Raw genomic sequence first — 16,569 nt, 5'->3', positions numbered from 1 at the left:
TGTGGGAGGGAGAGATGAACCAAGATGCAGTCCTGACTCCCAGGAGTTTGCTCTCTGAAGACGTCTCAGAGAGAAAGAGTACAGCCACAGGGCAGTGGAATAGAAGGGCCCTCCAGTTTCTCCCCCAGTATCCTTGGAGCATTCTCACTATTCTAACCCGAGGCTGCCTCTGCTCAGCTTGCCTCGGGTCTTCTCAGCATCTGCTTCTCCATGATCCAGGTTCTTGTCTCTTGATATGATTCTTTTGTCTTTGATTCTGGGCTCCATGCCTGTCACAGGATGGGTCTGGCTGTAGTCCCTCACTCTACTAGAGATATGAGCCAAACTGAGAATTCAACCCAGCCTACAGTTCTTTTTTCTTTGTGAGATTATCCTGTATTGATGTTCCAATTGTATTGCTGTGTTCAAAGAATCCACTGTAAGTAATTATCAGATCACCTACTGGGGGCAGGTAGGGGTTGGAAAGAAGGCAATTTAGGCAGAGACCAAGGTGAGCAAAGGTCCAGATGAAGGAGCATAGAATGATTGGGAAGCATAGCATTTCTTCATGGGTGGAGTAGGAGTGGTAGGCAGGGATGAAGGATGAGATTAAACAGGAAAGCAGAGGCTCCAGCACCCAAAAAAAAAAAAAAAAAAAAAAAAACAGGAAAGCAGAGGAACCATATTTGGTAAGTTTCATATCTGCCTAAGTTGTTTGGACTTTACCTTTAGGCAATAGAGAGTGGTTGAAGTGTCAAGCTGGAAAGTAGCATTATCAAGTTTGTGCTTTAGAAAGAAAATGCAGGCCATAGAGTGGAAGGTGGATTGGAACAATTTGGGGAAACAAGGAGAGCAATAATACGCTTGAATGTGGGCAAAGGAGAGGAGGAAAATCCAAAGTAGTGATTTTAAAAGGTGATTGTAGTATATTCCTGGGGTCCAGTTTGGGAGACCAAACAGTTTCATTTACTACAAAAGCAGCCCCTCTCCCATTGCTCCTGTCTCCTTCTCTTCTTCAGCCTGTGGTCACTGATGCCTTCAATTGCTGGTGTCAACTCAGGAAGACCCAGGTTTCCTCAGCCTGTCCCCCGCCCCCTCAGGAACACAGTTCTGTCTTGCCCAACACATGTAGACTGGTGGCAACTTGAGCTTCTGTCTGGAATCTCCCCACTGCCTGGCACTTCAGGAAAGGGTTCATTTCAAGTGTGAGCTGCAGTCTTCTGATGAGGTGCAGTGTGCTGTGAAGAACCATCTTGCAAAGGTGGAAGTGCTTTGCCTTTGGGCTAACAACATGGCCTCAGGGCTCTCCCCAAAGCACCTCTACCTGACAGTTTCCTGGGATAGGAACTCCTCTTCATCTTTCTCACATCCTTCTTTCTGTCCACCTAAGTTTTTCCAACCTGAATTACCCTATTCAGCAAGAGAATCTGAATTCATTTTCCAAACCAAAAAAAAGAAAAGATTGTTCACTTTAAACCTGATCAACAAATGATCTGAATAGACATTTATCAAAGAATGACATACAAATGGCCAATAAATACACGAAAAAATGCTCAGTATCATTAACCACCAAGGAAATGCAAATCAAAACCACAGTTATATATCATCTCACTTAGAATGGCTGTAATCAAACAAATAAAATATAAATGCTGGCAAGAATGTGGAGAATAAGGAACCCTCTTATACTGTTGATGGAAATGAAAATTAGAACAGCCAATATGGAAACCAGCATAGAGGTTCCTCAAAAAAATTAAAAAGAGATCTACCAAAAGATCCAGCTATACCAATCCTGGGAGATCTAAAGGAAACAAAGTCAGCACGCAAAAGAGAACTGCAAACCCATGCTAAGATATAAAATCAGCCTAGGTGCCCATTAAAAAATGAACAGATAAAGAAAATATGGTGTATATACACAATGGAGTAAAAAAGAAATGTGCAACCCTGTCCTTTGCAGCAAAATGGCTGGAAGCGGAGGACATCACATTAAGTGAAATAAGCCAGTCACCAAAAGACAATTATCACATGTCCTTTCTCATATGTAGAAACAACAACAACAAAGAGTTGATGTGAAAGCAAAGACTAATTAAAAGGGACTGGGCACACCTTTTTCCCCACAACCTCTCCAACACCTATTGTTGCTTGTGTTCTTGATAATCGCCATTCTAATTGGGGTGAGATGGAATCTTAGTGTAGTTTTGATTAGCATTTCTCTTATTACTAGAGATGTTGAACATTTTTTCATATATCTGTTGATTGCTTGTACATATTCTTCTGTGAAGTGTCTGCTCAGTTCCTTAGCCCATTTGTTGAATGGGTTATTTGTATTTTTGGTGTTAAGTGTTTTGAGTTCTTTATAAATTCTGGAGATTAGTGCTTTATCTAAAGTGTGTGTGGTAAAGATTTTCTCCCACTCTGTAGGCTCTCCCTTCATGTTGATGATTGTTTCCTTGCTGAGAAAAAGCTTTTTAGTTTGAATCTATCCCAATTATTGATTCCTGCTTTTATTTCTTGTGTTTTGGGAGTCATGTTAAGGAAGTCTGGTCCTAAGTCCACATGATGAAGATTTGATCCTACTTTTTCTTCTATTAGGTGCAGGGTCTCTGGTCTAATTCCTAGGTCCTTGATCGATTTTGAGTTGAGTTTTGTACAGGGTGAGAGATAAGGGTTTGATTTCATTTTGCTGCATATGGATTTCCAGTTTTTCCAGCACCATTTGTTGAAGAGGTTATCTTTTTTCTATTGTATGTTTTTGGCACCTTTGTCTAATATGAGATAACTGTATTTATGTGGTTTTGTCTCCATGTCCTCTATTCTGTTCCATCAGTCTACCTGTCTATTTTGGTGCCAATACCATGCCATTTTTGTTACTATTTCTCTGTAGTATAGTTTAAGGTCTGGTATTATGATTCCTCCTGCTTCACTCTTCCTGCTCAGGATTGCTTTGGCTATTCTAGGTCTCTTATTCTTCCAAGTGAATTGGTGCAGCCACTCTGAAAAGCAGTATGGAGATTCCTTAGACAACTTGGAATGGAACCACTATTTGACCCAGCTAGCCCACTCCTTGGCCAAAGGACTTAAAATCAGCATACTACAGTGACATAGCCACGTCAATGTTTATAACAGCTCAATTCACAATAGCTAGATTATGGAACCAATCTAGATGTCCTTCAATTGATGAATGCATAAAGAAACTGTGGCAAATATGCATAGTGGAATATTATTCAGCCATAAAGAAGAATAAAATTCTGGCATTTACAGGTAAATGGATGGAGTTGGAGAATATCATGCTGAGATAAGCCAATCCCCAAAAAACCAAAAGCTGAATGTTTTCTCTGATAAGTGGATGATGATACATAATGGGGAGTGGTAAGGGAAGAATAGAGGAAGGATGAATTGTGTAGAGGGAAATGAGGGGTAGGTGAGGAGGGGGCAGGGTAAAGGAAAGATAATGGAATGAAACAGACTTCATTACCCTTTGTACATGTGTGATTACACGAATGATGTGACTCTACTTGGTGTACAACCAGAGAAATTAAAAGTTGTATCCCATTTGTATACAATGAATCAAAAAAAGAAAGAAAGAAAAATTAATATCACCTGCCATCTGCCATGGGTCCTATGTTATGCACATAATAAATATGTAGGTGTTTAAAAAAAGGAACGAGGAAGGACTCTAAGGGGGAGAGAAAAGGGTAGAAGAAGAGTGGGTGAATATGATTGATGCATGCTGTATGCATGTATGGAAATATCATAGCAAATCCCGTTGACTTGTACAATTAACATATAAACAATAATAATAAAAAAAACCCTGAGCCAAATCATGGCTGAGGCCCAGATCCCCCATACTGCCATTTGGCATTTGTTTACCTTAAAAATATAGATGATATATACCCAGAAACAGACAAGAAGAAAAATTCTTCTCTGCTGAGTTCATTGTCTAATTGTATACAGATAATTCAATAGCAGAGTGTGTCCTCATGAACTAACCATTAACCAGTCTTCCTGTTTCATTTGAACTCATAACTGCATGAGAGAAAACTCACTGAAACTGACCCAGTCAAGAGAAGAAACGCATTAGCTCACATAGTGGAAAGGTAAAGCACACTGACTTTAGACGTGGCTTGATCCAGGGCAGATGGTTTTTCCATCTCTTGCCAGCACCAGCTTTGGCAAATCCTGTCCCTTTAAGATGCCATGTTAAATACTTATTTATTACTTGTTTTTTATATATATGCCTACCTTGAACCAGGTCCTGATCCAGGTACTGGAGATGCAACAGCGGACAAAACAGTCCAATGTCCCAGCCCCTGTGACTGAAGTATCTCTAGAAGAAAACACAAAGAACCCAGTAACTGTGGTTGCCTCTGTGGTGGAGGACAGATTGACAGAAAGACAACTTATTCAAATCCAGTGAGAAAGACGTCTTGGAATGGAGACGCAGGCGTGAACTAGCCTGATTTAGGGTTTATGCCCTTTTGGGCTCATTTAGCCGATCAGAGCCCATTAGCAGTCATCTCTTTTTCATGGCCAAATGTTTGAGAAATGCTGTAGGAAGAGGGTGGAGGATGGGGAAATACCTTTTAGTTTGGGCCTCAGAGAGACTTTGGGGTCAGAACCTCTAAGGAAGTGATCCCACATGGGAGCCCCAGAGAAAGCCCCCAAGGCCTTGGGCAGGAGTGCCAACCAAGGTGGGCCCAGCTGCTCTGAAGCCCCTCAGACTCTCCCACCCACAGCCACAATAGAAAGATGAAGGTTTCTCTCCTGGTAAGGCTGTCCTGGCCCTTTTACACCTGTCGTTCCAAGCTCGCCATGAAGAAAGACCACCACATAGGTATACAGGCCCAGAGTAAAGCCAGCCTATTGCAAGGCCTCTAACATGACAACAACCCTGCGACCTCCTAGGATTTCCCCAGCCAGCATCCTGTTCAGGAAAAACAGCCACAGTCAAAGCTAAGCCATATCCCATCAAGAGCCCTTGAATTGGCACCTTTAAACTTCACGAGCTTTCTTCTCTCAATAGAATGTTACTCAAAAGCCACTTTCACTTTCCTAGGGGAAACTTCTGGACTAAAGAACCAGAAATGAACCTGCAATGTCCATTTGAACAGTTGCCCCACACCCTGAGTTTCCGTGATGAGCAGCAGGCAAGGCGACTATGCTCCCCCGCCACTAGCCTGCAGGGACCCCTGCTCAGGCCCAGTCACTCCAGCAAGGAGGAAAACATCTGTGGCAAGCAAGGCTCCCGCACCCCAGGAAGTGGTCCTCTCCCTCAGAATTGTCCCTGCTCCCTCATCTAGAAAGGGACACTTGGCATTCTCCACGAGGTATTTTAATGCTAATGTGTTTAGTCAAAAAGAGGAGTCCAGACAGATGTGGGCCATTTGGCAGGGATGTAGTTCATTTGTTAGCAAGTGCAAAAGGCTCGTTGGCAGGATATTAAATATTACCTTGGCTATTCACAAACACTTCATATTTCAAGAAAGGCAGGGAGGCAAGGGCTGCGTCCAATAAATCAGCCTTTGTCAAAGAGGCAAAAAGAGGCAAACATTTGATAAATTTATGTCATTGTGCTCAGAGATCAAAGGCCCTAACATATGTATTTGTGCAAATGGCATTCCAGCAGACAGCTAGAACAAACCGAGGTCTGGGACAGCTGGAGAAAGAAAGAATTAGCCAATTCTAATCTGTAATTAGCTGGGTCTCCAAACGGGAGTCGTCAGTGACTGAGTCCTGGAGCTGGCTGTACCCGCAGGAGGGAGGGGGAGAGGGTGAGTGGCAGGGCGGGAAGGGGATTCTTCCAGGCCCTCCGCTGAGTGGATGATACCATCTGGTCCCTGAACCTGCTCCAAGATGAAGGCCACTTTCAGAAAAACATGATTAGCGATAGGCACAGCACCCAATGTCAAAAGGCAAAATGCATCAACTGTTGAGCACAGCAGGAGGCCAAGGTGACCAGCTGATTTTGTAGAAGGTACCAGGCCAGCCCAAGACTCTGTGTCACATGCTACCCCTCGCCTTCTCCTCCTGGTCCCCCGCTCCTCACCCATAGCCCTGTTCTTTTCTTTACTCTTGCATTTGCTTTGTCTTCTCCCCTTCTGTATTGTAGATGATGCTAGAGAAGCCTAGACAGCCCCATCCAGTAGCTCCTGTCCCTGTGTCTAAAGCATCCACCATTGCAGTCAGGATTTTGGCACAGATCTGCCCCCTTCAGACAGCCTCAGTTAAAGATCTCACATGCTTTTGTGCAAAGTGATCCCTTAAGGTTTCAACGGTGAGCTGAAGATGGAGAGTCAGGTGGTACCTAGAGCTGAGAAGTTGGGGAAGACACACTTCAAATGCAAGCAGACCCTACAGAGTGAGGACAGGTGGGTACTGGGGGTGAGCTGGGCTGCTTTGTTTCCAAAAAGAGTGCATGGAACTCCCTTCTTACCTGGTTTACACTCCTGCATAACCCACTCTGCATCATACCTCGGCCTGCATTCAGACTCTTCTGTCCCTTTCACTTCATCATTCACACTTGACAATAATCTCAACCCTGGGGAAAGCTGACATCTACCCTGACCAGCTGAAGGTGCTAAAGAAACATACCCAACCACACAAACCAGCTTTTCTGCAACTCATGGTCAAAGACTTGAGTCCCTACTTGATGCTCCTGGACCACATTCCAAGACCCCTTACTCCTTCCTCAAGTGTACAATCCATACATCCTCCTTTCTCCTCACACTCACCTCCTCCCCACTCCCTCTCTCTTATTACCTCAATGGGTTGTCCCTGTGCCTATCTAAAGCCAGCTCTCTCTTTGGATTCTTAATCTTATCCCCTCCCTCTACTCAAAGACATTATTCCAGAAATCCTCCTTCTTTCTCTTATAATACGAATTCCTTATTTTCTATTGGATCTTTCCCACAAACATACAAAAATGCCATTTCTCCTATTTTGAGAGCAAACAAGACAAAACAAAGACCTTCTTAATTCCACTGGCTCTGCTGACCATTGCCCTATTTTTTTTTTTTTTTTTTTTTTTTTTTTTGCAGCAAAATGTCTATACTTGCTATTTTTCAGTTACCATCTGTGTGAGTCAACTTGGGCTACCCTAACAAAATACCATAAACCAGGTGACTTTAAAGGAAATGTATTTTTTTGCTGAGTATGGGGGTGCTCCCCTGTCATTCTGGCTATTTGGGAGACTGAGGCAGGAGAATTGCAAATGTGAGACCAGCCTGGGCAATTTAGCAAGACCCTGCCTCAAAATAAAAAGGATTGTGGGTGTAGCTTTATGGCAGAGTACCCTTGGGTTTAACCCCCAGTACTACAATAATATTCTTATTTTCACAGCTCTGGGGGCTTGAAGTCTAAGATCAAGGGTTCAGCCAGTATTATTTGTGATGAGGGTTACTTCCTGGCTCAGAGAAAAACATCTCACTATGTCCTCACATGGTCCTTCCTCAGTGAATACTCTTGGAGAGAGAGCCGTGCTACCTTTCTGGTGTCTCTTCTTATTAGGATGCTAATACTATCAGATCAGGGCCCCACCCACCATTATGAGTTCATTTAATCTTTTTTAAAAATCTTTTTTAGTTGTAGACAGACACAATGCCTTATTTTATTTACTTATTTTTATGTGGTGCTGAGGGAAGTGCTCTACCACTGAACTACAATTAACTAATTAATTTAATCTTAATTAATCCCTTACTCCTAATATACCTGGGGTTAAGGTTTCAAAGGATGCATTTTGGGGGAAAATGCAAACATTTAGTCTTCGGCAATCTCCACCCATGCTCCCTTAAAAACATTGTCAACATTACTCATGATCCCTGTGGATCCAAATCCAAAGGACAAGTCTCCACCTTTATCCTTCTTGACCTCTTATGAGCACTCTATCTTTCCTGACTGATTTTCTTCTGTTGGTTTCCAGTGTACCACACTCCTTGATTTTTTTTTCTAACTTCACTGGTTTTCCTTGGCACCCTATTGTGCTGGTTCTTTCCCCTTCTTCCTCAATCTTTTAACATCAGAGGGTTTCTGTCCTTGATCATTCCTTGATCTGTTTTCCTTTCTATGTCTACTCTTTCTCCTGGTTATCCTGTCCAGTCTCAAGACTGTAAATACCATCTGCCGTGGTTTGAACATATCCCCCAAAAGTTCGTGTATTGGAAACTTAATTTCCAAATTCATGTCAAAGGTATTTGGAAGTGGGACTTTGGGGTATAAAAGAATTAGATAAAGTCATGAGGGTAGGGCCCTCATAATGGGGTTAGTGGCTTTATATGAAGAGGAAGAGAGACCTAAGCTAGCATGTTTGCTCTCTCCCTGATGCCCTCCCCCATGTTATGATACATTAAGAAAGCTCTCACCAGATGCTGGCGCTATGCTCTTGGACTTCCCAGTCTCCAGAACCAAAAGCCAGATTAACATCTTTTTAAAAAAATTATCCAGTCTCTCGTATTCAGTTCCTTTCAAACTCTGATATTCTTCTTTTTAAATATTTTTTTAGTTGTCAATGGACCTTTATTTTATTTATTTATATGCAGTGCTGAGGATTGAACCCAGGGCCTCACACATGCCAGGCAAGCCCTCTACCAACTGAGCCCCAACCCCAGCCCCTCAAACTCTGATATTCTTAAGTGTTCTAGTTATGCCTGCTTTTGAGAAACTCTCTCAGACATCACCATCAAGACAAATGCTTCATTACCTTATTACATTATCCTTGTGAATTGCTCTGAGTTTTTAAATCATAACCAAATGTTGCTCCAATCCCATTGTGAAGGCATAATTGTTGAACGTATATTCAACAATAACAACAGACATGATTATGATATTAGATAGGACCTTAATTCAGCAACTGGCATGCCAGAGAAGGCAACTTTGGTTAGCCAAGGATCAGCATCCACCTTCTACTGATATACTAGGGTACAGTAGTTATTAGGTGACACCCTATATCCATTCTGTTCCAAGTGATTAGGCTCCTAAACCAACCACTGTGAGCCCATTTCATTTGCAAGAAATTAGTTTAAAAACAGGCATATATGTCATGGTCATTACCACCTGAGGGGAGGGTGCTAGATGGCTTCTAGGAATTCTATTTTGTAAGAAATGGGGCCCCTCCTCTTGGCCTGTGCCTGTGGTACCTAGACAGGATGCCTATAACGATTGTAGGAAAGAAGACAGTAGGGATACCTACAGCAAAACAAAACCAGAATCTCTGAACTTATATTCTTTGAGAGAATACACGGCTGCCTTCTTGTTTAAAACAATTTGGGTAGAGCTTTCAGTCCTTGGCATCCAAAAGCATGCAAACTGACACCCTATAGAAGAGTTGCAGGGTCCTTTACCTATCTTCCCATAATGCACATTGTTTGCACAGGAGTACCATTGGAAGCCCCAAGGAATGTGATTGAGAAGCCCTGATCCAGGTGCCACTTTTATTGGCAATACAGACAAAACACAATAAGTACAGATGGGTAGGCAGCTTCTCCCAAGCACTGCATAGTGGAATGGGCTGAGCCATTTGGCTCATCTTCATAGAGGCGATCGTAGACCCATGCTCACCATCTGTTGTATTAGCTATTGCCCATAACCTTGATTTACACAAAGTCCACTAGGATTTTCCCACCTAATTGCATTGGATCTGAAATGTTCACTTCAATGTTCACAATTCCTGGTATCCAGATGGATAGGCTGTAAGTTTAGCTCAAGAGTAAAAACAAGTAGGGATAGATCTGGGGCCTCTTCCTCAATTTGAAGTGCCAACAGGTTTTTGCATACTGTAAGGACATGAATATGCTCAGTATAATTGGACAGAATCCTCATTCTTCTATCTGATGACATGAGTCATAACTTCCTTGGAATAGAGTTTCTCTTCCTCAGCATTATTGACATTTTGGGCCAAATAATTCTTTACTGTGGGTGGGTGCTGTCCTGAGTCTTGTAGAATTTTAGGTGCCCATGGCACCACCCAATCACAAGAATCAAAAAGTGTTTCCATACATTGCCATGTGTCCACTAAGAACAAAATATCTCCCAGTGAGAACCACTGTCTTAGAACTGCTTGTAAATATCTACAGATTTTTTTTTAAAATTTATTAAGTGAGCACCCGGTTATTTTCGCCTTCAAGCAATCTATTCATATTTATTCTGTTTAGGGCAACCTGACTTCTTTGTTCAGAATTATTCCTCTCCTACCCTCAGTTTACAGGATTTTGAGCTGACACTAACTGGTACCCCAGCTGGCAAGTTACATAGAACTGCTCAAGAGGCACACACAGCATCCTATATGCCATAAGAAGTCTGTTCTGGAGTGGGCATACATATGCTCCAGGTCATGATAAGAGTCACATAAGGACTTTCACTTAAACTGTTAGACTTGCACTTGTGAGAACATAAGCCCAGAATTGCTGACTACATCTTGCCACCCAAAAAGACAGGTTCTCTCTGGGAAAGTAAGTACGGCAAAGAGAATGGGAGAGACTAGATCCTACTAACATTCTCTGAACTTCTGAGTCCAGCAATATGGCTAAGACTCATCCCTGGACTTTTAATTCATATAAGCCAATCAACTTATTGGGGCTTAGGTGATTTGGGGTGGAAGAAAATCACCTTTTCTCCAATTTGCAATATTCACTTAGGTTTGATCTGCTTGCAAATTACAATATCTACAGCCTTTTCTGCAGGAGGGTTATAGATTACCTGGAAGATGGCACTTTTTTTTGCAGGGTAGGTCCAGAACCGGGGATTGAACTCAGGGCATGCAACCACTGAGCTACATCCCCAGTCCTGTTTTGTATTTTATTTAGAAACGGAGTCTCACTGTGCTTAGCACCTTGCTGTCTCAAAATAAAAAATAAAAGGAATTGGGGATGTAGCTCAGTGGTTGAGTGCTCCTGAGTTCAATCCTCAGTACCACCTCCCCACCCACCCCCGCAAAAACAAGCACGTGTAAGGCCCTGGGTTCAATAAAAAAGAAAAGAAAGAAAGTAAGTAAAGCAGATTGCCCTCTCCAGTGTGTGTGGTCCTTATTCAATCCATTGAAGGCCTCAGTAAGAAGAAAAATATGAAGTAAAAGGGAACCTTGCTTGTCCTGGGGTTTGGGTAGGACATCAATCTTGTTCTCATCCAACTCTGAGATGAGCTCACCTGCTTCTCTCATCTTCAGATTTGGATGAGAACACCAACAGTTCTCTGCGCCTCCAACTTTCAAACTGCCGATCTTGGGACTTTTCAGCCTCAATAACCATACGAGCCAATTCCTTATAATGAATTGCTGGCGTGTGTGTGTGTGTGTGTGTGTGTGTGTGTGTGTGTTCTGTTGGTAAATTGGTAATGTTACTCTGGAGAATTCAGACTAACACAGGTGCATTTTGGCAGAACAAGTGCATAAGGAGGAAATCCATGCCTTTCCTGATTCAGGCATTCTCTCCCCTACCTACATATACTTCTCTAGTAAATATGAGGTCACCCTGCTAATTAACTTTTGCCACTTCACTGAGAAGGGATCACATGGTTTGGAAAGTTTCAGTGAAATGTAGGGCATGTGGACAAAAAGCTTTAAAGAATTTTAATGAAGTTGGACACAGTGGCAAACACCTGTTATTTCAGCAACTTAGGAAGCTGAGGCAAGAGGATCACAAGTTCAAGGGTAACCTGGGCAACTTAGCAAGACCCTGTGTGTAAGTGAAAAAAAAAGGCCTGGATATGTAGCTTGGTGGTAGAGTGCCCCTGAGTTCAATCTCTAGTATCTCATATACAGAGAGAATTTTAATAAAATCTTTATATAACTGGGAATGACTTGGCAATTTTGGGGGGCACCTCTTACATATTTATATCATATTTATATGTGACCAGAACTGTCTGGACAGAAGTTGTGGAAGCTCAATAATTAAACAAGCATAATAAGTGTAAATTTTGTAAGTTTCTCCCAAAGCACAATCTTTATCTATGGACTCTGTACAACTGGCATTGTATTTAGAAAGATTGATGGTTACTCATAAACCCTGGCATGGTTTTCTCTGTCTAGAGAGGCAAAATGAACATATTTTGAGACTCTGATAAGAGGTAAGGCCTTTGCCTTCAAGAAAATGAACGTATGCCTTTGCAAACAATGTCTGAGAGTTAATGGCTCCCCAAAGCATGTCCATGGATTTCCTAAAGAAATCAGGCTATGGGGAAAAGTCAGGAGTCTCTAATATGGTGCAGGATTTCCTAGCAAATTTCTGCCATCTTCCTTTTAAGTATCTTAGCCCCTTCATCTCAGCCAACTGCTTGAGAAGATTTAATGAACACCTAGATTCATTCTGTCTCCAGATTGATGAAATTATGCCTTTGAGAGGCAAACAGATCTGGATTCGAATTCTGATCTGTCACTTAGCTGCATGACTGTTGGCATGCACTGAGACTCCTGGGAATGCCCACCTGTTTCCTTATTTGTAACAGGGTGCAATTCCTAGCCATATCCAAAATTAGTAGGAGGGACAGAGTGCATAATCCATACTTTTTCCTCTAACCTAGGGGAAAGCACAGAACAATCTTTACTAATCAGACAGAACTTCTGGACCCTAAACACATAGGTGTTTTTCTCTCAGCAGACACCACCTGGGTATCCTACAATTCAATTCAATTCTGACTCTTAATTACCTGGAGTTGGTACAGACCCCACAGGTACAGAGCTCAGTCCCACAAGACTGCTCCCAAGTTGCCACCTGTATTTCTTACTAACAAGTTATAAATCGGAGGTTCCCACAGCCCCCTCCAGGCATTTGAAAATTTGCTAAAACAGCACACAAAGCTCAGGCTAGAAGTTTACATACCAGATTACTAGTTTATTGTAGAAAGATACAACCCAGGAACCACCAGATGGAAGAGATACTTAGGGCAAGATATGGGAAGGGGGTGCAGATCACCCATGCCCCCTCTGAGTGTGCCACCTCTGGCACCTCCTGTGTTCAACAATCTGGAAGCTCTCTGAAATATGTTCCACTGTCCCTTGGGGTTTTTATGGAGGGCCCGCTACATAGGCATGACTGATAACATCATGGGTCACTGGTGATTAAGTTGATCTCCAGCCCCTCCCTCATCCCTGGAGGAGTGTGTGTGAGAAGGTAGATGAAAAGTTACAATCCTCTGACCTCAAGGCTGGTTCCCCTGGCAACCAGACCCCCATAAGGAGGGACTTTCCAAAAGTGTGTTTGAGAGGCACTTGTTATGAAAGAGGAGAGATGCTCCTTTCGCCTTTAGGTCTCTATCACTTAGGAAATTCTGAGGGTCTGAGGAATTCTGTCCCAGGAACAGGGACAAAAGCCAAATATATATTTCTTCCTATAAATCTCAATATGACACCTCCATGAACTTTTAGTTTGATTAATGATTCTGCTGAATTGCCCAATTGTTTTGGCCTCATGTAGACACAGCCAGAGGCTATGATGTAGAATGAGATTTTTTAAAAAAATCATTATGCCCTAAGTATGGGGTGTAGGCGTATGTGTATGTTTGCATGTCAAAGTGTCTGGCTGGGTTTTCTGGCTTGCATTACTTACTCATGCTAGGCATCTGGCCCTTTCTATTTCTGTTGGGGTGCTAAGTTCATAGTTACCCTATTTCTACCTTTATAGAACAATGCTTCCTTCCTAAAGGACCCAAATCTTCTCATGCTATCTCCACTTAAAACCTGTTTTTATGTTCTTTTTTTTTTTTTTGGTTGTTTTTGTTTATTAAATAAACTTTATTTTGGAATGACTTTAATTTATGGAAAAGGTACAGAAATAGCACAAAGAGATCCCACACTTTCCACTCAGCCCACCCCAACAACTTCACAATAAATCGGCTTCATAGATGACAGTACATTTGCCAAAACCGAGGTCAACACTGGTATATCAATTAAATTCCAGACTTGATCGTCAGATTTCCAGTTGTTCAGCTAATGTCTTGTTGTTGTTGTTCCAAGATCTAATCCAGGATACCACACTGCATTCTACACCTTTTCAATCCTATTCCCTAGGACTCCCAAAGGATGAGGAAAGCTATTGTCCTCACTATTGAGCTGGGGAAACTGAGGCTTGAATATGCCAAGTGGCTAAGTTGCCTAAGGCCATTGAGAGCAAGGTCCAACTTACTCTGTACACTTCCTCTGGAATGTTCCATCTGGCCACTCTCATCTTGACAAGGAGCCTATGCTAGAGTGGATCCGGCCCTTGGAGACCCAGATCGTGTCTTATCACCTCGTCCCCTAGATTTTGAGGGCTAGGTTATTGTTTTAGTGATAAAAGACTGGGCAAGGTGAGGCCCTTTGTGTATGTGTGTGTGTGTGTGTGTGTGTGTGTGTGTGAGAGAGAGAGAGAGAGAGAGAGAGAGAGAGAGAGAGAGAGAGAGAGAGAGAGAGAAATATTGTTATTTGACACCTGGCTTATTTGTGATACATGGACAATGGCCTCAAGTTCTCTGCAGTTTCTCCCATGGAGAGGTGTAGTGATTTCCATCCTTTGATTCTGGACAAAGACTTATGATTTACTCTGATCAAAAGAACTTAGAAGTGACACCGTCACATTGCCTGACCTAGAGTTCTATAAGTGTCATCACTTCTACTGTCCCTCTTTTGGAATCTGGAGGCCATCATGTGAACAAGCCTGTTGGAAGAGAATCAAGCCACCCCAGTGAACAACCTGTCATCTACCAGACAAGCAAGTAGGGCTAACCCAGCGCATCCAGCCCCAGCTAAGGTGACAGCTGACAGTAGCCTCATGAGGGACTCCAGGCAGGACACCAGAGCTGCCCAACCCAAGTTGCCAAACCACAGAATTATGCATGAATAAATAATTTTGGGCTGCTAAGGATGGGGATGTCTTGTTTCACAGTGAAGTCTAACTAATATCCAGCTCCTCCTCTCACCTGGCATCCCAATTTTATTTCAGAAGGCAACGTTCAAGTCCCAGGAGATGGGACATGACTGGTATACTCAACCATGACAATTCTGTTCCTTGCTGTCTTACTTTTCTTTGCAGCTAGGAATGGTCATGATAGCTGGTTCAGACCCAGGAGACCTAGGCAGCTATATGCAGGGGAGAGGGTAGGCAGGACCCAAGCCTCTGAAAGAGGTTTTACTTTATGGTAGAAGTTGACAGGCCCAGTTGGCCTGGTCTTTCCTCTTTACCAGCTCCTTTCTTCTTTAAACACAGACATGATTCCTGGAGATACAGCAGTCATCTTACCACCATGAAGTCGCAAACAGGGAGGATAGGGCAAAAGGATCAGAGACATAAGCCTTCACTGCACTGTTGAAGTGATACCATTTAGGCCATTCGTCTCCAGGATTCATGCTGTGCAGAAAAACAAACCTCGCCTTGTTAACCAGAACCTAGGTTTTCCTTTACTTGCAGCCAAACATAATCACAAAACAGGATATTGTGAAGAACGTAATGAAGGGCCTTGTCCTTGAGAATCTGGAGCCAGTAGCATGCAGCTCTCCAAATCCATCTCTTTTCTCATTTCATCTTCTCAACAATCCTTGAAAGATAAAACCAGGATATCACTTTCAGAGGTGGGAACTGGGGATCCCACACTGTTCTGCATGAGTCCAAGACCTGGCAGTCTTTGAAGGCAGAGCCAGAGTCAGACCAGCCTCCTAGGCACAAAGAAATCACATACATCCCTGCTGCACCTTCTGTGAGGCCTTCCCAGCTGCGGACCAGGCCATCATGTGAACAAGCCTGTTGGAAGAGAATCAAGCCACCCCAGTGAACAACCTGTCATCTACCAGACAAGCAAGTAGGGCTAACCCAGCCCATCCAGCCCCAGCTAAGGTGACAGCTCTTGGGAGTGTCAGATGCCAAGGAGGCTGCTACTGCAGTTCTGGCATGGATGCACCCAGGTACACCTTCAGGTCAGAGAGGGTGGATTGAACAAGCTTATCAGGGATGGTCTCTCACTGTAGCTGCTGGTAGACCGTGTAGTGGTGGCAGCCCTGGAAGGAGAAGTAGTCGCCACCCTGGGCCCCTTTGATCCAGAGTATGTCAATGGGGGACATGCTGTCCGGATCTTTCTGCATCATATCCACTAGGCTCTGCACCTTGGCTGGGTCCAGCACCAAGGGCAGTGGCCAGATGAGCATGCTCAATGGCACATTGTGCACCATGGTGTGGCAGCCGGAATGGATGCTGCTGCCGTGTGCACCGCCACTTGACCCGGGACCCTTGGGCAACCCCCAGCTTGCACCAACCCTGCCCCCTCTTAAAACCTTTATTGTAGCCTTTAGTACACCATATCTCCGTCCTTGTTTTTCAAGGGAAAGCATTTGCATTTCAGGGCATCAAACCATGCCTGCTTTAGAACATGCTTATTGAATCGAATCCTCAATCTTTACAACTTTCATTCCTCCATATGTACCCCTAAATTATCCTGGCTCTTCCTTCTTGCAAGAGCCATGGTTTGGTTACTTGAACAGCCCTTACTTTCTCCCCATGTGGACAGACGGTCCCTGACTTAGGATGGCTTGACCTAAGATTTGTTTACTTTATGATGATACAAAAGCAACAGGCATTCAGTGGAAATTGCCCTTTGAATTTTGAATTCTGACCTTTTTTTGGGATAGTGATATAGGATATG

The 16,569-nt window shown here is 43.1% G+C and overlaps 1 protein-coding gene across 1 annotated transcript; it reads right to left on the bottom strand.

Annotated features, from left to right (window-relative positions):
* Positions 1 to 15,889: 15,889 nt before the first annotated feature.
* LOC306655707 (sulfiredoxin-1-like) lies at positions 15,890 to 16,264 on the bottom strand (the record flags this gene model as incomplete). Its single annotated transcript, XM_079130352.1, has 1 exon — positions 15,890 to 16,264. One exon carries the CDS (start codon positions 16,262 to 16,264, stop codon positions 15,890 to 15,892), a length of 375 nt encoding a protein of 124 aa, XP_078986478.1.
* Between the last annotated feature and the right edge of the window lie 305 nt (positions 16,265 to 16,569).

Source organism: Sciurus vulgaris (genome assembly GCF_902686455.1).
Source record: "Sciurus vulgaris genome assembly, chromosome: 3".
NCBI lineage: Eukaryota > Metazoa > Chordata > Mammalia > Rodentia > Sciuridae > Sciurus > Sciurus vulgaris.
Note: the sequence above shows the minus strand (reverse complement) of the source record. Positions and strands in the feature narration are given on the sequence as shown.